Here is a 24,369-nt window from a genome sequence, read left to right as displayed (position 1 = left end):
ATCATGAGTTTGCTGAAAAAATTCATGAAACTTTTCTGATGAAATAGGCTTGATCATGACATTAGCCACTTGAGCATCACTTGGATTTGGAAACACACTGCTGCTTCTTTGAACTTCAAAAGATTAAGTTCTTTCCCATATAAATACAATATCTTGCTATAGATTTTCTATTTTTGATATCTGATGCCCAATCTAAATCTGAATACCCTGTGACTCTAAACTCAGTGCAGGGTTACGCTGTGCAATTTTCCATTTCAGCCTTTTTCAAAATGTTATCAATATATTTTTTCTAAGTTAGCACCAAATCTCAACTATCTGATTGATATATATAAAAAAAAAGTTTAAAATGAAAGAAGGAGATATATAAATACTTATATCTCTAATAGAGTATTTAAATAACATTTTATTTTTGGATTTAATTAAATTTTTGTATTGTTTTTTTTTTATTTTATACAATTTTTTTCTTTTGAAAATAATAATGACTGAAGTTTAGACCTTTTAATCATAAACATTTTTCTACTGTGATAAAACTACTTCTTTCAAAAACTTAAGTTAGTACAAAAATATACATAAATAATTATGTTTCTAACAAGATTAATTAAATAGAATTTATTGTTAGATGTAATCTTATATCTTTCGTCTTTAGTTATAAATTAACCATTTAAATATCCTAGGCACAGCATATCAATAAAACTACCAAAAATAGAATTTTTTCATTCTCTCTAATTTTTCTCTTCTTCTACAATTTTTATGTCTTGATTGTTATATTTTATATCATAAATATTTTATTGTTGATAGTTTTTAATATGAATTAACTGCTAATTTGGTATCCAAAAGATTTAGCTATTGACAAAAAATTCTTTAAAAGATGTTATCGATAAAACAGTCATTGAATGATTTGAAAATACGACAAAAAAACCAATAAACGTTATATTTTTTGCAAGTAACAAAAAAAACTTTTATATTTAACATACAATTTATTCATTAAATCTAAATTTTTGTAGTAATATTTGAACAAATATTTAAAAGATGAATACAAAAATTCGTAACAAAATTTGTTCTCTAAATTTTTCTTTTTATTTTTCAAAAAAATATGATCATTCAGTGATATTTGAGCTTGTTGAGAGGGTGAAGGTGATAGAAAAGAGTTGAACAAATGTAGCTTTAATAAAAACATTAATAATAGTACATCAATTTCGTTAAATGTTAGTGAAGAATTTGACGATGAAATAATATTGATGTCACTTTAAACGTTTTGGGATGAAAATAGAACGATTAAAACGTTATGGACTAAAATAGGATCCACTCTAAATATTATGGACCAAAACAATACTTTACCTATTTGTCCTTAGCATTTTTTGAATTTTTTGAATTCATTTTGTCAATGACACTAACTTTTGAATTTTAGTAGTTTACTCTTTTAATATTGTATGAATTATAAAATCAAAAGATTCTAAAATATGTTATGAGAAAAATTATAAGAGAGCAAAATTTGTTGTTTTTTTATCAATATTTTTAGTCATTAGTACAATTTTTTTAGTATAATAACATGTTTTTAATTTATTTTTTTAAATATTGTTAATTAATTGCTGATAAGAAAGTAATAAATTTTGAGGCTCTCTAGTATTCCTCGAGTAAATGATTAAAGTAGTTCTTGAAAAATCACTCGTTCTTCAAATTAGTTTTCAAAAGATTTTTTTAATCAACTCGTCCTTTAAAGATTTTAAATTACTCGTGTTAGTCATTTCATCACTTCTATTACTAACGGCGTCGTCAGAGTTTATTGATGTGATACGTTAAATAACATCACAACACACGCCTAATAGTCTTAATTGACTATTAACATGGTTAATTTATGTAAATAGATCAAATTAATTCCAAATTGAAGGATTCTAATACCTCAGGTTTTCTCATCAATTAGATTTTGATTTGATATAATTTTATAATTTTATTATGTTAATAGTCAATTAGGACTTCTAGGTGTGTATTATATTATGGTATCACTTAACGTATCACATTAGCAAATTTTGACACCATCAATAAAAAAAGTAACAAATAACTAACATGACTAATTTAAAATTTTTGAAGAATAAATTTAATTAAAAAAATCTTTCAGGGACCAATTTAGAAAACAAATAATCTTTTTTATGGACTAATTCAACCATTTATTCAGCATTTCTCATATATTAATTCTAAATGTGAAAATGACAAATATATTAAACCAAACAAAATTTTTCTGAAATAATAGTTATGGACGAATCAAAAGAAAAATATTTTAAAAATTTTCTACCAATATTTAACTATTTTAGAGCATCTCTAATAGAGTGTTTTTAGAGTATCACTTTTAAGAAATGGATTAATTTAAAATTAAAATTTGTATTAAAGTTGATTTATGAAATAAAATCGGTATCACTTTTGAGATACAATATCACTTTGATAGAAAACCAATAAAATTTTACAACTCGTATAATTATGTTGATAAAATAATTTTAAATAATATAAAACTTTAATTGAACTAATATTAAATATTAAAAGAGTAAATTTCACTTTTAATTTTACTGACATATAATTCTATAAATATTTTTATAAAGCAAAAGTAAAATAAAATAAAATTAGAACTAGCATTGGAGAGGATGGAGATACACTTAAAGAGACAAATTGGTAATCATCATTTATTAAATTATTTTTTTAACTACGAACCTTTTATCCTCTTGCTCTTTACCAATAGTAAAACTGTCTTGAAGAACAATAAAGAGGTTATCATTGATGTCCTAATTGGTGTTGGTTGTGCTGCCAATTTCTGCTGGTAGAGAGAGGATGGTAACAAGCAATTTGTCAAACTGTGCAATCAATGAACAACAATGTTATACATTTCCCTTATTTTATCTCTATAGACTATAGACAATTTTAAAAAAACTACTATATATTAAAATTGCCAAAATAGCATGCTTGTTAAATAATGGAATATAGAGCTGCATTTCATTTGTGTGTTAATACGTATGCTCATATCTAGGTCCAAGAAACTGATATTGACTTCTTTTGCAGAGTGCAGTGGTAGTAATTAGTAGCTTCTTGCATGTATTTACATACATACATGAACAGATCTCTATAAACAGACAACACAGAGACACAGAAGAAGAACATATAATTTGTCCATATTTATACAAGGTTGTAATAAGATCCTCTTACTCACACTCATCCATCTTCCGCTTCTTTCTTCTAGGTTCTCCCTCTTGAAAACCCCTCGTGAAAGCGAAAAAATAAAACCAACCCCTCAACTACCTTAACCACCCCCAAATTTCCATATTCTGTTTCCCCTCTTTTTCTTCTTCCCTCGCTCATTCATTCACCTCTTAACCCTTCACACTTCTCTGCTAAAATCAAAATGCAAAGCCATTCATTCTTCAATCTCTTACCTCAAACACCAAAATCCAAACTTTGAACAACCAAATCCAACCCTTTCCTCCAAAACAACAAATCAAGCAATACCCATTTCAGATATCCTCTAAAAATCAAACCTTTTTCACCTTTCAAAATCACAACCTCCCGCTACAACAAAACAAGAAGAGGAGAAAGAAAAAAGCAACGAGCTTCTTCACAATTCTAGACCTTCAATGTGGTTACCATGGCAAAAATCATCAGCACTTCAAATTCACGACACATCATCCCAACAACCCCATTCTCATTTCTCATGTTCCTCCTTCAAAGACATTCAAACCCTCTTTCTTGAAGAACCCCCCACCACTAACGCCACCATCACAAAAGCCAAACCCTCCACAACCATTTTCCACCGAGTCACACTCGCCAACTCGCTCCTCCGAGCCTGGTCAACTCACCTGCTCAACCAGCCCTCAAAACTCACCAACTCCCCCTCCCAAACCTATGCCTCACGCGCCGGAGAACCAGACTCACGCGCCGCAAAATCAGATGTACGCGCCGTCGAAATGGACTCACGCGCCAAGGAAACGGTCTCTTCGGTAATCGTTCCGCGAGCAGAGCAGCGCGTGGTAGTGTACTTCACCAGCCTGCGCGTGGTGCGGTCCACCTTCGAGGACTGCAAAACGGTGCGTTCCATCCTTCGCGGGTTCAAGGTAGCACTAGACGAGCGTGACGTGTCAATGGACTCGGGTTTTCTCCGGGAACTTCGTCGGGTAACGGGTCGGTTAAACGGGCTGACCCTGCCACGTGTCTTCGTGAACGGTAGGTACGTGGGTGGGGCCGAAGAAGTGAGGTGGCTTCACGAAAGTGGAGAACTTAAGAAGCTTCTCGAAGGGTTGCCCGCATCGGATTCTTTGAGGCAGTGCCACGTGTGTGGGGACCACAGATTCGTGCTTTGCGGGGAGTGTTCCGGTGCGCGTAAGGTGTACGAGGAGAAAGGTGGATTCAAGACGTGTACGGCTTGCAATGAGAGTGGCTTGATCAGGTGCTTCTCTTGCTCTTGCTGATCCACCTGCACCCGCACCACCAATAATCACCCATCACTCTCTCATTTCATGATGAATTTTTTTTCATTTTTTTGTTAAGAGATATATACATTTGATATTTTCATCAGTCAATGAGTGAGTGGGACTGTGGGACTGCTATAATAATTAAAATAATAACAACAAAAATGAAAAAGGACAATGAAAAGAGTAGTTGGGAAAAAGTGTCAATGACTCAAATATGAGAAAACGAAAATAACACTAATTTTTCTTTTTTTTTTGGTTAATTTTAGGATTTTTTTTTTGGATTACTTAGTTTTGTAGTTGTATGGACTTGTAAGAAATTGTTGATTGAAGGACATAACATGACTTTTCTGCCTGTGGCTATGTATTTTTTATTTGAAAATCCATGTTACCTATATTAATAACAAGCAAGCTCTATTAATAATATTTTATTTATTGTTATTTAATTATAGATTAAATTAATATCAATACGCTGCATTGCTCCACCAAACTGATTGAATTTTTCATCTGAATCATAAACCATTGTCAACAATGGTGATTACACCATTATTTTAAACAGGTGATATCCTTTTATCTTCTAATACTGTCACAATTTTTCAACACGGTGTTGGCAAAATTGCATAACTTGATACACCAATCTATTACATTAACTCTTAGAAACTCAACATTATTTAATATATCTCAAGTTTTTAGTATTATTATATTTTAGCCCTAACTACTAAAATTGATACTAATTAAACTGGATTTTTTCTTACTTTAACACTTAACTGAAAATATCTAGTACTCATTTGATTTTCGGAAAAAAAAATTGAAGAATGACTTGATTCTAAGGTGAAATTTCAGAGATTGAATTGGAATTTAATTTATTTTAATATTTAGTGCAATAAAGGCAAAAGGCATGGCCTATATTTTATCATTTATCAAGCAGCACTCTCATCACTAAGAACAAGATCATGTTGTATAAAAGCAACGAATTATTTGACCCAAATGTGGGAATGTGACAAATATAAGCAACCATATCATACTCGCATCTCTATAATATTGTTTGAAATCAAATATAGTTATAATAATAGGGTAAGGAAATAGAAACATGTGATTATGTGAATCCTTTTATAAAGGCTATAATAATTCTTTAACCTATATAGTTGATAATTGATTTCGTGTGGTTAATTTTCACTTCTTCCAACACCAATTATTGGTCATAGAAATTCATTTTTAAACCCAAACTATGTTGGTGATGGGCATTGATTGCTTCCTTAAGGTACCAGATTTAGATGTTGTTTTATTTGGATTTATGTATTTATGATAAGTATGGTTCGGTGGACCTAAATTTTATGTATGGATGCTCACTAAAAGACTCAAGGATTTTTCGTCTCCCAATATAAAAAAAATCGAAATTTTACATAAAATAAAAAAATAAATTAGATACGTAAAATATAAAATTATAACAAGATTTAAATTGTAAAATCATTAAAATTGATTGACTAATTTAAAATTATAATATTAAAAAATTTAAAAATTAAATTAAAATTCTAACTAATATATTCTCGAAAAAAGAAATTTATTTCTTTCAAACGAAATTAAGATAAGATTAATTTGTGTTTTTTATTTTTTAATTTTTAAAATTTTATAAAGGGAAAAAAGTGAAAATAATGGATAAAAAAATATTTAATTAATGAAGTACTTCAAGGGAGTAACAATAACCTAATACATTTGCTCAACTAAAACACAAATTCTTTCATGGATAACAAAAAATAATAAACTCAGATCCCCAAACTAATTATTTTCTTCATTTAATTAAAAAAACAAAAAGTAAACAAAACAAATGAGTAACATAAGAACACCATCAGCATCACACACTTGTGAATCCTTTATTCCAATTTTTCCAAGACTAGTTCCAATTAGGCATAGATAGAAGATAGAAGATTGAATTAATGGCCATTAGTGGCACCATTGGTGGTGGTGGTGGTGGCAGCACCGTTCTGAGGTTCAACCTTGTTTGGTTCCACAATGTCAGAACTAACCAATTTGGTGTTAGCGGAATTGTGAATTCCCCATGCTGCCCTTCCTGAAGGGTCCATGTTGTTTGACCATTCAGGGAACCAACTTAGTGCCTTTGGTGTGCAACATGCAACTGTTGGTTCCCATGGAATTGTCAACCTAGCCGGTTGCTGCAAATACAAATTCAAAATTAGTATCACATATAAGAATTAGTAAAATAATAATTACTATAAAACATAAATGTTTAACTAAAGTGAGAAATGCAAATCTTAATCTCAGTTATTAGTTAATTATCATAGAAATTTATAAAGATTTCAAATATTAGTATGAAAAATAATAAAATAATTGACAAAAAAATAACGGATAAAACTTTTTTAAAAGAAAAAGATTGGTAAAATGATAAAGTGAGAAGTTAATTATCATTGAATTTGTAATTTGTATCATGTGTAAATTTCACTATTTTGTTTAAGGTAATTACACATTTATCTTTTCATTTATGCTTTAATTGATCATTGTTGAATTGTCTAAATCACCTTAGGGAAGATCTTCTCAAAAATCATCCTGTATAAGTAAGCTTCTTTTGTTGGAGGAGTGTGAAGTGGGTAGGTTCTTGCAGCATTAAGCATCATAGTGTCGGTAACCTGTGATATTAAGTTGAAAAATCAATAAAATATTATTGAAGGTAGAGAAAACATTAATTAATCTGAATTAGCATAATTAAGATAGATTAAGATTTACATGACTAGCAGCATGTGCCTTGAGTGCATCAATCCAATTATACCCAACTCCATCACTCATTTGCTCCTTTTGCCTCCACAGTATATGCTGTATATAAGATTAATCATGCCAAAAAAAAAATGTTATTTTTCAAATGTCAATCATTTATCCTTTATTTTATACACAAAACACTTAGGATATGTTTAATTAGTTGGATGATAAAATTAAAATACCTGTGGAAGATAGGGACGTTCTTTGTCATCAAAGGCGTTCCTAAGAATCCATTTCTCAATTCGTCTTTTTTGTCCAGACTGATGAAAATGTTCAAATAATAAAAATTTTGAAGTAGTTATAATAATCTATTAATACTAACTAATTAATAAATTAACCACACAACAAAGTAATTAGAAAATATATATTAATTACCAGCTTGTTATCAGGATCAATACCCATGACAACACTAACAAACTCCTTATCCAAGTATGGGAATCTAGCTTCAAGTCCCCAAGCTGATGTTGCTTTGTTTGCTCTTAGACAATCATATTGGTGTAGCGCTTTAATCTGCACATGATATGGTATCAGTCTTTTTACTCCGAATCCCGTTGAAGGATCCGGTGAAAAATATTATTTAAATATAGTTATTATCGTATTTTGTGTCGACATATTAAGCGGATGATAAGAATATATAATACCTTGCGACAACTTTCTTGGTGGAGTTCTTCCTTGTTTGGTGCCTTATGGAAGTACAAGTAGCCTCCAAAGATCTCATCAGAGCCTTCTCCAGAGAGAACCATCTTGATTCCATGTGATTTAATCTTACGAGATATGAGATATGTTGGTATGCTTGATCTAACTGTTGTTAATTCGTATGATTCAATGTGGTAGATCACATCTTCAATAGCATCGATTCCATCCTGAACAGGACAAATAATTAAATTCACCATGGCACATAATTAATTGAAGCACTATAATCAATCAAAATTTAGAATGTAAAGTGAAAAAAAAAGAATGTACTTGAGGAGTGAAGTGAAATTCATGATGAACTGTTCCTAAGTAATCAGCAACTTCTCTTCCAGCCTTCAAATCAGGTGAGCCCTGCTCAAGAACATAAACAAATGGTAAGTTAGTTAAAGTTACCATATTCTCCAAATGCTGCTATTTGTATAAAAATGTCTTTCTATAAAAATAATAGTTAAAATATTGAGACATATTATAGTAAGTAGTTTAGTTAAATATGTTAAATTATCTAATAATTCTCGATTATCAATTATTTTTGTATAAAGACATTTTTATTATAATCGACCTGACTGGTTGTTCGACTGGATTAATTGAAAATAAACCAGCAAATTGGTTAACTTCAAGGTGAAAACAAATTCTAAATTGGTTAGAAATTTGTGAACTAATTGAACCATCTAATTCTTTAGTAGTTAATCGATTTAAACTAAAAAAACAAAATATTTTTTTAAGAAGTATATATTAAATATATTATTTTATTTAATCATACTATGTGTATACTAAAAATTAGTCACGAATATAAAATACATATTAAAAATAAATTAAGTAATACGTACATAATATATAATAGTAGATTTTATGGTTAGGTTTTTATGTGTATATAATATTTTTATATTTTATTATATCTGATTTAATCTTGATTAAATTTCGATTTAAGTTTTAAACCTTTAAATCTTTAGTTCCACCTGTCTAACCTTGATCTTCATAGTAATGACCTTGCTAAAGGATTGAAATTTTGCTAATAATAATAATAAAAGTGATGAGGTACATACCTCAAGGCCAATGCAAAAGGAATGAATGGTAGTTCCCAATTGTTTGCCAGCTTTAGTTTCAGCCAAGTAGCGAGAAGTGATGGAAGCAACCAACGATGAGTCTAAGCCTCCCGAGAGTAACACACCAAAGGGCACATCCGTCATTAACCTCTTTACAACTGCCTTCTCCAAAGCATTTCTCAAAACCATGGGATCATAAGGTGTTGTTGGAATCATCTCAGAGAACCAAACAGGATTGTACCATCTCCTAAATCCTCTCTCTCTGCTTGAGTACAAAGTACCAGGTTGAAACCTTTCAAAATGTTCGCAATCTTCATGCATCGTTTTGTACTCAGATGAAACCCACACTGACGCTGTAACACAATCAAAAGATAAAATTAGGTTAAATCGACAAAAGGTGAAAACTCAAGTGTCAATTTCACGTAAAGTTGATAACTGAAGTTGTCAGATGATTTGACTGATTTAACTAAATTTTTATTAAACGGTCCTCAACTATCAACTTCACGTGAAGTCGACTACACTTGAATTTCTACCTAATTTAAAATAGATTATTTGTGTAATAATTTGAATAATTTTGTCAGACTAAATTTTTGATAAATATCAAATTAGTTTAAATATTTTATGATTAAATATAATAATTTATCGATAAAAAAGAAATTTTGGAACTAAAATTAATAAAGGAATTTGTGGTAAAATTACCGTCTTCTCCCCAGCCAATGTAAAGGGAAGTGATCCCGATTGCATCACGCGCCACTAAGAAGTGGTTATCACGAGTGTCGTACAGCACAAAAGAAAATATGCCATCCAACATGTCCACAAAGTTCTCCCCATACTCCTCGTACTGATAATAATGACAAGTATTTCAACAATTTCGTCTTTGATTTAATTCTAAATATTGAAGAATATTATTATTAAAAATAATTAATTTTATTACCAGGTGTGCAATGACTTCACAATCACTGTTGGTGCTGAAGGTGTGATTTGGCAACTTCTTCCTTAGCTCTTCATGATTGTATATTTCTCCATTTGCCTGTGTATATATGTTCATAAAATCTATTACTTTTTGCTATCATAATTATTTTTTATTCATATTAGTAATAATTAGTAGTGGAACTTCAAACAAACCTCTATATTCAAAGGAATATAAGATTGAAAAAAAATTGATGGAGAACTATAATATTTACCCCAATAATGATAACAACGTAGTTTCCTCACAAATGCCCTAAGAATGTGTTTGTTTTTGATATTGTGTCTAAAATTAGACGACTGAGTATTGTATTTAATGATTAAAAACTGGAATTAAAATTATAATTTTGAAACACGAAATTTTAGTCTTTTTAGTTTTTTTTTAAATGTAGAGACATATGAAATTAAAATTTTTAAAGATGGAGATTAAAATTTTAATAATATTTTTTTAAAAAAATAATTATTTAATTTTTTAAATTTTATTTTTTTTAGTCTCTATATTTGTCTTAAACCAAATATGATACTAAGACATAATTCAATCTAGTATATTTTATATCAAATATAATATAAAAACTTAATTTAGTCTCTATCTCTACCTTTATCTCTCAATCTTTATTTTTCAATTTCAATTTTTTTTTCAAACGCAATCTAAAAAGGTATTAGTTAAAAATACCACAAAAAATTCCTTAAAAATTAAAAATATTTTTTATATTTTCGAACATTAACAACTTAAAAAAGTTTATTATTATTATCTTCTCAAGTATTCTTGGAATATTTTTTTAGTTAAATCCAAAAGATAATCGATGTATATTGTAAAGAAAAAATTATTTTAAAATATTTTTTTATGTTTTTTATAGTATTTTTTAGTGTGACAAATTATAGACTAATCCATTATGAATCTGAGGTTCATTTAAAGATTTATTGTTAGCTAATAAATTACTACATACAAAAGACAAGATTTAAATTCCTAATATTTATTTAAAAATATATTATTTTTCAAGTTAAAAAAAAACAAATATGTTGTTGTTGTATGTGAATTAATTAGTAATGGTGGCAGAATAGTAGGGCCTACCACAACAGCAATAGTTTTGTCTTCATTAAAGAGAGGCTGATCCCCAGAGGTTAGATCCACAATTGCTAATCTTTGATGAGCCAAATAATTACCCTTGTGTTGGAATATCCCAATCCAATCAGGACCACGGTGCTTCAACCTATATAAAAACATTAGGATAATCAATTTCCCAAAATGGAAAAAATTAATTACAGTACCAAAATGGTAAAGTAAACATGTAGCAGCAATTATTGATCAATCCTCACTTCCAAAGTAGATATGCTATTACATAATTTGTCTAAAATATTATTATATCCATAGATTCGCCTTGGTTAGCTTCAAAGTCAATATGGTGAGCATATATTGCAACGAATCTTTGACTAATCTAAACTACAATAAAAATAAACAAATTAAGGTCTTTCCGGTATTTCCTTAAAACACAGAAATGAACATAATACCATGTTTGAAAAAAATAAATAAATAAACATAATACTAGTAGTATTGTGAAATATATAATGGATTTATATCTTTTACATATATAATTTATGTACTTTTGGATATCTCACATTATTATTGTAGTATATATCTTACACAAAGTCATATAACTACTACTTTTGTAACCAAAAAATAAATAAAAAAATATATAAATATTTAAATCGATTTAACTATCTAAAAATACAACTATGTTACGTATATACTAAAATCAGTCACTAAAATCAATCACTAGTATAAAATATATATTAAAATACAAATATATATTGAAAAAAAAAACACTTATGTATTTAAACACAAATATATTAGTGACTAATTTTAGTAGCTGATTTTGATATTCAAATAGTATTTTTGTCAAAAATAATAATGCCACTCCTATCCCTTGCTGTTGATAGTTTAGAACAATGTATCAAGCATGGAGGGAAAACGGGAAGATGACATATATATAGTTTTAACTTCTGATTCAACAATAAATGGTTGATCTAACAAATGAATTAGGGAACACATCAATAATAATATGAGAAATTAGAAGGGTAATGATTATTTTGCCTTTGAGCAAGGTGGATTATGCGACTCCTTTTGGCAGAGGAGTCATCAGAGCACCAAAGGCAAGCAAGTATCCCACACATTATTGTTGCTAATAAGAGAAATAATTAAGTAGTAGTAGTAGTGATAATATAAGATAGATGTTCTCTCTTATTTCCTTTGAAAAAGGAAAACAAGAGAGAGAGAGATAGGAAGATGTATGTGTATGTTATTTGCAAAATGTGCGGAGGGATATGATGCATTTATAGGACAAAGAAGAGACGATTTGAGAGTGAAAGAGAGCAAGTAGAGCCAGAGGACCTCATCACCTCATCAATCATTGAATAATGAATAGAGAGAGCGTTGTTATATTATGTATGTGTGTCTCATCTTCTGCCACTTAACCTCATCACCCTTCCCAATAATGTTAACGTTGCTTTCAGTCATTTCTAAATATTTTCTTAAATTGTTATCAGGGGTAGTAATAAATAGGATAGGGTAGGATAGGATTTGGAGTCAATTTTAATTTTATCTGTGAGTTAAAATTTTTATATAAACTCAATCATATTCTATTTATGGGTTGAGAATATCTCAATTCTAACCTACTTGTTCTTAACCTGCAGATATCCAACCTTACTCGTGGGTTACAAAAAAGATGCAACATTATTATATAACTTGATGATAATTTAAAATAGAATTAACTTTTATGTAAAAAAAGATATTAAATTATCAATTAATGATCTTTTTTTAGTGGCTAAAGATTTTTTGCATTTAGTGAGAGATTTTTACTTCAACATCCACTTGAAATATATTTTTTATAACATATACATGTATAGGGTGCATGTTGGTAGGATAAGATTAAGATTCAACCCGCATTCTACCTGACCCGCACCCTACTCTACCGGCTGTAGATCGGGTTGACAAGCCTACCCGATCGGATGAGGTCGGATTTAATACCCGCAGGTAGGGTGCATGTTGCCACCCCTAATTAGTATGGCAAATTTTTTCTATATAAAAAAAATAGTAGAGTTTTTGTTGAAAATGAGATTATTTAGTGTAATTTCAAGTGGATGGATTTTACAGGTGGAGAATCAACATATAAGATGCGTGTTAGACACGTGTCATCATCCTGACAATACATAGGGTGCGTGTTGGACATATGTCAATATTCTGGCCAACACGCAAAATATTATTGGACACTTTTTTTGTCCATCCACAATACTAAAATATATTTCAAATATTAATATCCAACTAAAATATCATCTTCATCTATATTAAAAATAATTTCTGGCTTGTTATTATTTTTTAAAAAAAATTAAACTGAATTTTATAGTTATTTATACAAATTAATTAATTAAAACTTTAAAGTTGTATTAGAGTATATATTATTTAAGAAATTGACTAAGACAACATCTATAAAATTTTCGATACCTCTTTTGAGAAATATTTTAGGGTTGAGTTATTGTACTCATCACTCTAATAAAGGTTGTGAATTTGTCGAAATCAAACATCAATAAAATATGAGCAAATTAGTGTATGTAAAAGCTATAAAAAGTTAAAAACCTTGTTGCATAAATTAATTTTAGAATTTACTCGAATGGACTAATTAAATCAACTAATGTCACTGTATGTAGTTGCACTTTTGCCTGCCGGTGCCACTTGTGAATTATTTTTGTCACATTTATACATTTAAATATTAAAAAAATGGAATGCAGGAAGCGAGGTGGCAACAGTATAATCAGAAGAGATAATGATAAATATGGGCGAATAGATCTGATTTGTCATATCTTTCAGCAATACACACATGACACATTCATTGATGTAATTATTAATTAACGTCATGATAGGTCAATTATAATTATGATGACAATAAATTTGAGAACTAATAATAAAGATACGAAAGGATAATAGGTGAATGTTATAATGTCTTTACTATTGTGTTTAAGTAATTAAAAAAATAATATTTAATAAATTTTAAATAATTTATTTTTTATTTTAAATATTTAATTTTTTATTTTAAAAAATAAGTTAGACAATTTAGATAGTACAATAAAAATATCATAAAATTTTATCAAGATAATATTAAAATAAATATTATATTTAGGGATGACAACGGATCCTATAAGAATGGGGACATGCTCTTTATTTTCTGTTTAGTCTTTTAAAAATACTCCTCATCTTCGTCTTGTATCCGTTTCGGGTAATGGAGACCCCATACTCATCAAATATTTGGATACTTGCAGGTCTCATGAATTTTGAAAAAAAAATTATAATACAAACGTCAAAGTCAGATTCCCATCAATTTAAAAAACACATCTATCAAATTCGATTCTTTCTAATTAATAATTTTTTTAACAATTTTATTCAGATCTACTTCAAATCAAAGGATATACAATTAGAACAATTTTCATCAATGAGAATAATTTTCATCAAATCCACATATACTTAATTTGTCCAACAAAAAACTTAGAACAATAACTATTAGGGTTTAAAATTGATTTACATGCAATGCACTGATGGAGGCTGCGGACGGCAACTGATGAGAAGGAGACGTCTACAATGGCGAATAAGAGCCAGCATGAAGGTGTAGTCGGCGTCTGAGCAAACAGGAGGCGACAATGATGAAGACGACGACGATGACACCCAACGATCAATGGTGCTAGAAGTGATGACGAGTCCTCTAAAGGCGGCAAACTACAGACGCCGACGAATCTAATAGAGCTAGCGACAAGTGAAGGCGGCAACGAATATGCTGCAGCCAGCGACGAGGAAAGTGGCGACGAATCTGATGGAGCTAGCAATGACCCTGCTCGGTGACATTTCGCGACTATGACGGTGTCAAGGCTGAGAGGGAATGAGTGTGTGAGAGACTGGGTATTTGAAGGTGAGGGGAGGAAATGAGGCAGAGAGAGACAGGGAAAAAAATTAAGATTTCTCATAATATATAAGGGATATTTTCATCATTTTATACAAATGGGTATCATACGAATACCCGTAGGGCGAGGATCTCCTCCCCCGCCCTTGGCCCATTTAATTAACGGGTTCCCTTCCCCCACTCCTGCGGGTAGAAAAACCCCATATCCATCTCTCTATGGGTAAATTCCTACGGATATCCACCCAACTAGAAAAAATTGTCATCCCTAATTATATTATTAGTCTATTAATTATATAATATCAAACCGCCACAAATAATTTTATTTTATTTAGCGACGGTTATATAAATAGTGGTTAGAAATCGCCTTAAATTCTAATTTCCGTGCTTTAAAAGACGACAATTCTCAAACCATTAGTAATTTATTTTGTGGCGATTTTAAACTGCCGTAATTCGGTACCTTTTTTATAGTAAAATAACTTCGTTTGCAATAGAACATTTTTAATTTAAGTAATTTTGAAAAAAAGTAGAATTATTTTTTCCTATTTTATTTATTTATTTATTTAATTTAATTTTAAGTAGAGGCAAGAAAATCTTCAAATTGAATTTAATATGCATGGATATGGTTCTATTAATTTATTATGTCACACAATAATTTTTTTCCATACATTTGGTGTGCTTTAATTTGTTATCCGATATTATTTTGTTGAGTGTCTCTGATGAGGATAAGATGAAAATTAAACATTTGTTGTTTTTCATGATGCTATATAGCGATGGTTGTGGTCGCTCGTGTTTATATACATACGTAAACTACCACGGAGATATAAATCTTAAAAAGTATAATATAACATATAAAGTTCTCTAATAAATTTTATTCATTATAATATGCTTTTACTAAATTTTATATAAAGTATATATGTTAAATGCATAATATACATGCATTTTAATGAAAAAAAAGTGAAGAAGATAATAAAAGTCAGAAGAGATTAAAAAAATAAGGAAAAAAAAAGAAAAAAAAGAAAAAATAATAATAATTAAGATATGTCTATTGATTAATCAAATTTTTTACTAAAATTTTAAAATCTAAGAAGATGTCAAATAAATAAAAAAATATCTTGATCTCTATTTATAAAAATAAAAAAAATCAAATTTATGATAATACTAAAGGATCAAATTCGAATCAATAATAGAAATTGACTCAAAAACCTTAGGTTTCACGAAATCAATTTAATTTATGTTGGATATTTTTATTATGGAGGCTATATACTTATTAAGAAGAATGATAGAGAAATATCATAACAATAAAGTGATCTATACGTAGTGTTTGTTAACTTCGTATAAAGTTATATATGATAGGATACCAAGAGAATTTTGTGGAAAGTTTTGAAAAGAAAAGAAGTAAAGATGATATATATTTGCTGCAATTAAAGACATGCATGATGATATTACAACTAGCATAAAGATCTAATATGGTAAAATAATTTTTTTATTGGTATAAGATTACACAATACTCATCTTTAAATCAACACTTTTTCACATTAGTTAGAGATACTTACCAACTATATTCAATAACCCGTATCATGGTAGATACTCTTTGTCAATGATATTGTGTTTACAAAAATAATATTTGTATATCAAAATGAGCTATTAAAATTAGTCATTAGTATATTTGTGTATAAATATATGTGTAGTTTAATTTATTTTTAGTGTGTATTTTATATTTAATATGTATTCTATATTGATAATTGATTTTAATGTATACTTAATATAATTATTGTGTTTATAAGAAAACCGCTAAAATATTTAAATGAGAATGTAAAATTCCATCCAAGAAAGTATCAAGTTTTCATTAGACTCTTCTGTGTGAGTCCAAGAATGAAGGAGAAATCAAGTTAGAGAAAAGGAAGAGAATTGTGCAATTCTCTAGTCAATGCAAAAAGTTGCTTACAGAAGAGTTTTAGAATATATATATATATATATATATACACACACACACACATGTGCAGTAAGCTAACTACAACTAACTATAATTCCGAACTAATTTGACAGGTGGCATTAATAATTACTTCACAACTTCAGCATTTGTGTTCCATGTCAAGCTATAGCCTCCCTCAAACTAGGACTATAAATGTCTAAGAATCCTAGTTTGAAAATGTTGGTTGCAAAAGGGCCAGGTACTAAAGCTTTGGCAAGGAAGTTAGCTAATTAGTTTGAGGAGAATACTGGCATTAGGTGGGTGAGGCTAGAGAGGTGTTAATTGTGTGCAATATGACAATCTATTTCTATATGTTTGGTTCTCTCATAAAAGATGAAATTTATTGTAATGTGAATAGTGGATCTGTTGTCACAGAACAATATAATAGATTCTGCAATTGGCATTCCTAAGTCCTGCATGATGTATGATAACCATTGAGCTTGGCAAGTTGCAAGAGCTAACACGTGATATTCTGATTCTTGAGGATGATCTGGCAACAATGTTTTGTTTCTTGCTTTTCCAACTGATTAAAGATCTTCCAAGATAAAAACAATGGCCAATGATGGATATTTGAGAGTTAGCACAGGTTGCCCAATCCGCATATGAAAAACCTGTGATTTTAAGATCATTGTCAACTACAAAGAAAAGACCAACTAATGGACATCCCTTCAAATATCTCAATACTTTCTGAGCTGCTTGCATATGAACATCAGTGGGACAACTGATGAATTGGCTAAGCCTCCCCAAAGCATAGGCTATGTCTGGGCTGGTTTTGGTTGAGTAGAGGAGCCTTCCAACTAATTGCCTATATTGGGTTTTATCTTCCAGTGCTGTACCACTTTCGCGAGACAATTTAGAGGCTGAGGTGTAGTCCATGGGTGTGTTGGCTATCTTGCACTCTAAAAATCTATAATCCTTGAGAATATCAAGTGTATATTTGCACTAGCACAAGTAAATTCCGTTTGAGGATCTTGCCACTTCCATACCCAGAAAGTACTTAAGGTCATCCAGGACTGTAATCTTGAATTTTGGACGAGCAATCTTTTAATGGATTCAATTTCACTAATATCATTGCCGATTAAGACTAAATCATCGACATAAACCATGATGATGGTGACACCTTGAGCTGTGACTTTGGTGTACAAGGAGTGATCTGATTCTGATTTGTTAAAGCCAACTGAGTTCATAGTTTCTGTTAATTTTTAGATTCCATTGTTTGCTCGCCTGCTGTAATCCATAGAAAGACCTTTCTAATTTGCAGACTGAATTCGAACCAACATTTGGATGTTGTAGACCTCGTGGCAGCTTCATATAGACTTCTTCATTGTTGATATGGCAGAAAAGTTGTGTTTGCATCCAACTGCTTGATATGCCATTGCTTAGCCGCTGCTAAAGCCAATATTACTCTCAGTGTTGTCATGCAAACCACCGGATTATTCAATGAAATCCACTCCTTCAATCTGAGTAAAGCCTTTGGATACTAACCTAGCCTTGTAGCGTTCAATTGCCCCATCAGGGTTGAATTTGATACAGAACACCCACATGTAGCCTATGGCTCTCTTGCCATGAGGAAGTTTTATGACTTGTCAAGTTTGATTGCTTCTTTCCAACGCCTCCAGTTCACTTTGGATTGCTTCTCTCCAGCAAGGGTGAACAATAACTTCTTCATAGTCACTAGGAACAATGTTGATAGTGACGACCAAAGAAAAAGCTTTGTATTTTGGACTAAGTGCATCATAAAAAATGTGCTGTGAGATCGGATACCTACCAGGAGCATTAGAAGTGAAAACAGTTCTATTTATTTTACATTGGTAGTCCTTTAAGTAGGTTGGCATTCTTTCAATCCTAGAAGATTTTCTAAGTGCAATCTGGTAATTATTATTATCTAGTGTGAGTGATGCATGTAATGGATGAGTATTGATGCTGTTATCTAGTATGTATGCATGAGTGTGTGATTCTTGACTATTCTGATCAGTGTGGGCAGTATGTTCGGATGTGTGAGTCTTTATGTCAAAGTTTTTATGAGAAGACATTTGTGGAATGTGTTGAGAAATTTTGGGTGTTTCATGTGTCAAATATGGGAAGTTACTGCCCACAAAATGTGAGTCATATGCAAATGGATCAAAATGATGCAATTGAGTAGTATGCTTCTGTGCATTATTATGTGTATTATGTATATCAGTTTCTTGTATGGAATATGAAAAATGATTTTCATAAAAGATCACATTTTTGGATGTGAAAATAATTTTAGACTTAAAATCTATGAGTAAAACCTTTGGTTATTTCTTTAAAGCCCAAGACGGCACATTTTCTAGTCCTTGGGTCCAATTTGATCCTACTATTTGTAAGTATTGAAGCATATGCCAGGCATCTGAAAACTTTTAAATTTGATAAGTCTGGAATCTTATTAAAAAGAATTTCAAAGGGGGAAGTATTGTTGAGAAATTGATTAGGTTGTATGTTGATTAAATGCACAGTAAGTGTTGTAGTAGAGTTTCAAAAATATTTTGGCATGGATGCATGAAAAAAAGCAATGCTTTAGCTACCCAATATGTATTGATGTTTTCTCTCCATATTCTATTTTGTTGTGGAATTTCAACACATGAGGTGTGGTGTATAATGCCTTGTGATGCATAAAAGAATTTTAGAGAAAATTCAGAGTCATTATCACTTCTTATGCATTTTATAACCTTTTTAAATTGAGTTTGAACCAGTTTTATGAAATTCTTAAGAAGTTCAGTAGTTTTAAATTTTGTTTTCATGCAAAAGATTCATGTATATCTAAATTTATCATCCACTATTGTTACCATGTATTGAAGGAATTGAAATAGGTCCCCATATGTCGACATGCGATACATCAAAACAATTGAAGGATTCAGTAACACCGTAAGAAAAAGGCAATCGTTTTTGCTTTGCCAAGTGGCACGAATTACATGAATTTATTTGCTTATTACAGTCAATGACAAGATGTGTTTTATGCATTATTTCTAATCTATGTTGAGGGATGTGTCCTAATCTAAAATGCCAAAGTGCATGCACTGTAGTGTGTGAATGAGCGCAATCTGCAGGTGCTTTATTTGTTGTTATAGCTGCTACAACAATCAAATGTAAGTGATGTGAATTATGCATGAAATGGTTGTTTGTGTGTGTTACATGATTGAAAAGTTGACTATCCACTGTATAAAGTCCATCAGCACATTTAGCTACTCCAATCCTCCTTAAAGTAGTTTGGTTCTAGATCTCACAGATTTTGTTATCAATGAGCATTTGGCACTTTAATCCATTTCTCAGTTTTGAAACCTAAATTAGTTTGAGGTCAAATTCTAGAATGAATAGCACATTTAAAAGATATAATTGGTTAGAAAACCTAATGGTACCAATAATGTTACTGATGGTATGATTACCATTTGACATTCTAACAATTAAATTAAATGTGACATGGTCAATGGCCCTTATGTCAATGACCCAGAAGTGTGATTTGGTAGTAACAAAAGATGAAATATTGCTACTATATTTTAAAATGATAGTTTTACCTTGACTCATTGGAGAATTGACTGAAGGAAATTGAACCTGAGGTGTGACTTGGTGTTGCTGCTGAGCTTCCTATCTTTTGAGAATTTTGATGATAGCTTTGGAGTGGAGTGAGATCAAGGCTTGACGAGTCATTAGTTTTCATCTGACAATTAACTAGACTGCATTGACTGAGATCATACTTTTCTTCTCAGCAGGTGCCTTAGTAGCCATCTAATTGATGCTGCTAAATTGCCTTTGACTCAAATGAGGTGGCAAATGATGCTTCTTATAGCATGTGTCAATTATGTGTCTTGGTTTATTACAAAAAGTGCACTGCATCTTATTACCTCTTCCTCTTCCATTTACATGAGATCTTCCTCTTCCTCTGCCTCGCCCTCTATTTCTATCATCATTGAAATTTGGTGCTGCCTTATTGAAGAGGATTTTGGTTTCTTGAGATTCATTGAATTGTCACTCCTGCTATGTGAGCATGGAGAAGGCAGTATCAATGTCAGGCAGAGGATTCATGAGCATCAATTGTGATCTAACACCAGAATATTAATCACTGAGTCCCCTAAGAAATCTGGTTGTGTGGTCTTCGCGTCTATACTCTCTCATAACCTTTAATCCACACAAACAGATTAAATCACAAGATTCACAATTAAGAATGGGTCTGAAATTGTCCAAATCCTCCCAAATCAACTTTAACTTTGTGTAGTAAGCTGTTATATTGACATCCCCTTGCTTCAATTGAAAAAGTTTCTCTTGTAATTCAGTTACTCTGAACTTGTCACTTTGATAGTACATGTGTTTTAAATCTTTCCAAAGATCTGAGGTATTGTTATTTCATATAACACTTCCTGATATATCTGAGCTTAAAGACAAGTTTATCCATGACACTATGTATATGTTGCACCTCTCCTAGGCTTTGAATAAGGGATCATTCTCATTTGATTTTGTTATTGAACTATCAATAAACTTTAATTTGTTCTTTAATTTCAAGGCTAATAACATGACTCTACTCCATAAACTATAATTACATGCATTCAACGTAACTAGAATTAAAGGATTACCAGGACTTTCACCAGAATGCAAAAAATAAGGACTAGCTGGATCTTGCAAGTTACATCGGATTGGTCGTATTCTTGGCCACATGAACTTGAATTGTTGAAATATAACTTAGAAAGTATGCAATTGATTAAGGATCCATTGAATTGAAATTTGTAGAGTGCTGATTTTGATTTGCCTCCATCATTGATCAAGATTTGGAGAAACGAAAATGTTGAATTGAAAGAAAATTTCAAGAATAGCCCCAAGGAAAAGAACGAAAGTTGAGAAAGAAAAAAAATTAACTAGGTCGATGAATCTGTGAAGATGTTAGATTCAGATCTTCCACTCTTGGTCTCACTAATCAGAGCAATAACCTCTCTCTACATTCACCGCACCATGTAAAATTTTGTGCAAGAGAGGATCAAGCTCTCATTAGACTACTGTGTAAGTCCAAGAGTGAAGGAGAAATCAAGTTATAAAAGAGGAAGGGAAGTTGAAAATGGAGGAGCTGTGTTCACAAGAGGTGAACAGTTAAAAAAGAAGAGAGAAGAAAAGCTAACTACAACTAACTATAATTCCTAACTAAGTTGCCAACTGGCACTAATAATTATTTCATAACTTCAGTATTTGTGTTCCATGTTAAGTTATAGAGAGACTAAATTTTTATAATTTTGAAAGTTCATGCATTGTTCTTAAATCACACATACTAAGATAGATCATATATATAGAGTGTAAGTTCAGTATCTAAAGAGAAAATTTGATAAAACACCATATTCTAATTAAAGTGATTTAAATATTTTGATTGTATTATTTAAGAGAATAGAGAGATAGAGAATGACGTAATCATAGAATCTAAGCGGGTACGTTAAAATGATGGAGTACTATAAGTATAAGATAAAAAATACTTTTAAAATATAAAGATATATTTTATCGCACTCTATTAAATTATTTATGTTCTTTGGAATAGAGTGTTGGATGATAAAGATGAATATGAACACAAATTTAGTATGACTGATATAAAAATGTTTAAATGGATGAGTGATTATATACATATAGAAAGAATAAGAAATGAGAATCGTAAAAAAAAATATTAATAAAAAAAGAGATAAAACGAGGGATAGACCACTGATTAAAGATAAAAAAAAGTTAAAAGACTTCCACGAAATAATTAAATGTTAATAATCTTATTAATAATCCTATTATATTTGTAATTAAATGCTAAAAAGATTTACATAATTTTTTATTTAAATGAGTAATTAAATTTTAACCATCTTATTATATTAACATGGAAAGTTGGAAACTAAGATTATGAATTTATGATAAGAAAAAAAAAACTTCATTAACAAAATATATCATAAATTAGATGCGTGATTGGATTTTTTTAAAATAGATTTGAGCTAAATATGTGGTCTGATTTAATACGCACTAAAATTTTACCTAGTTGGCTTGGGCTAACCAAATTTGGGCCTGAGTAGCTTGAATCCAATATTGGAAAAATGACAGAAAAGAACGAAACCAAGAAAAAGATTAAACGCCTACAAAGAACAACCCAGTAGTGTTTGTTCCATGTTAGTTTTGAACTTTTTCCCTTCCATATGTATAGATTGGGCCTTGCCCTTTTCTTATCAATGACTCCAACTATGATGCCCCCTCAAGAGAGTCAAGACCAACAATTCTATGGTAACTTTTTTTATTTGTCCATGACTAGGCTATTCAACATTAAACATGGTGCAGCTGAGGCTTTGGTTAAATATGTTACTTCTTAATATGTTGCATTCGAGTTCAAATTTTGATGGTGGCCAAATAGTAGATAGAAGTATAGACCCTTAAGTGAGGCTATGCGGCTAATGAAGTAATGGCAAATATGTAAACTTTATAAGAAAAAGACCATCGATTGAAAACTCTTAAGTAGAGTTATTAGAGTGGGTGTGAGTGTGAGTTGTATGATTAAAAAAAAAAGACGGTAATTAATTTTACTCACACATTAGTAGGTTAGATAGTTGAGCTTAGAGTTTTAAAACTTTTCCATACTTCACGAGAATTTAACTCTCGATAATAAAATATATCATATGTATAATAATTTAGTAAATTAATTTAACTCCAACAGCTAGCTTTCAAGGTGAAAATAACTGAGTTATTTAAACTTTATTTCTAAGTGATATTTATTTATGGGTGAATGCTATGGTGCCTTTGACATTGTGCCTAACTTACCAAAAAAGATAAATACATAATATTTAATAAATTTTAAATATTTTACTTTTTACATTAAACATTTTATTTTTTACTTTTAAAAGCAAGTTAGGCAATTTAGGCACCATAATAAAAAATACCATAGAACTCACCTTATTTATGTTAGTTGTGATAGTTATAGATATTTTTCATTTAGTTAGTTTTGTGTAACTTAGTATAAATAGTTAAAGTTGATGCTGTAAGTGTTTTGTGACTCATATTCAGTGCATGCAATTTACTTAGCTCATACTCTTCTCTGATTTCTTCCATCTTTGTGCTCTTTCACCATTCTTCTATGCAACCTTCAACAATTTAATTTGAAAATCTAAAATACCTTTTCAAACTCAAGATTGGACTCTATTAACAATCAAATAGAGCTATAATACAATTAGGTCAAATACATATTAGGAGACATATATAATTTAGTTAGCTTTGCTGGCAAGTGTTAATTAGTTCGTTGGTTAATATTGTTACATGTCTCTAACCAACTAACTAATTGACCTTCATGGTTAAACTAAATCAATTTGCTTATGTTAAGCATAATTTTGCAAGACGAATACTAATGTATTTTGAACAAAAGTAAAAGGTGCAATTCTTTTTTTTTAACAAATAAATTAGTAGGTTTTGAGTTTTTATTTGTTTATAATCTTATCAAAAGAGAAGAGTAGTTAACCTAATTAAAATTTGTTTAATTAACAAAAAATACAATACTCATTTTTTAGTTAAAAATATTTAAGGATGAACAA

General features: G+C 30.3%; 2 protein-coding genes across 2 annotated transcripts; one reads left to right on the top strand and one right to left on the bottom strand.

Annotated features, from left to right (window-relative positions):
- Positions 1-2,949: 2,949 nt before the first annotated feature.
- LOC107473394 (uncharacterized protein At5g39865-like) lies at positions 2,950-4,551 on the top strand. Its single transcript, XM_016092959.3, has one exon. It carries the CDS (start codon positions 3,615-3,617, stop codon positions 4,443-4,445), a length of 831 nt encoding a protein of 276 aa, XP_015948445.1. The 5' UTR covers positions 2,950-3,614; the 3' UTR covers positions 4,446-4,551.
- Positions 4,552-6,095: 1,544 nt separating this feature from the next.
- LOC107473386 (asparagine synthetase [glutamine-hydrolyzing] 2) lies at positions 6,096-12,222 on the bottom strand. Its single transcript, XM_016092948.3, has 12 exons — positions 12,009-12,222; positions 10,989-11,127; positions 9,885-9,980; positions 9,650-9,791; positions 8,951-9,303; positions 8,178-8,258; positions 7,856-8,077; positions 7,590-7,724; positions 7,397-7,474; positions 7,185-7,271; positions 6,980-7,087; positions 6,096-6,616 (listed from the first exon to the last, which is right to left on the bottom strand). The coding sequence occupies exons 1-12, from the start codon at positions 12,086-12,088 to the stop codon at positions 6,377-6,379; spliced, it is 1,761 nt and encodes a 586-aa protein (XP_015948434.1). The 5' UTR covers positions 12,089-12,222; the 3' UTR covers positions 6,096-6,376.
- Between the last annotated feature and the right edge of the window lie 12,147 nt (positions 12,223-24,369).

This window comes from Arachis duranensis, chromosome 1 (assembly GCF_000817695.3).
Source record: "Arachis duranensis cultivar V14167 chromosome 1, aradu.V14167.gnm2.J7QH, whole genome shotgun sequence".
NCBI lineage: Eukaryota > Viridiplantae > Streptophyta > Magnoliopsida > Fabales > Fabaceae > Arachis > Arachis duranensis.
The sequence above is the reverse complement of the archived record's forward strand: the minus strand, read 5'-3'. Positions and strand labels throughout refer to the sequence as shown.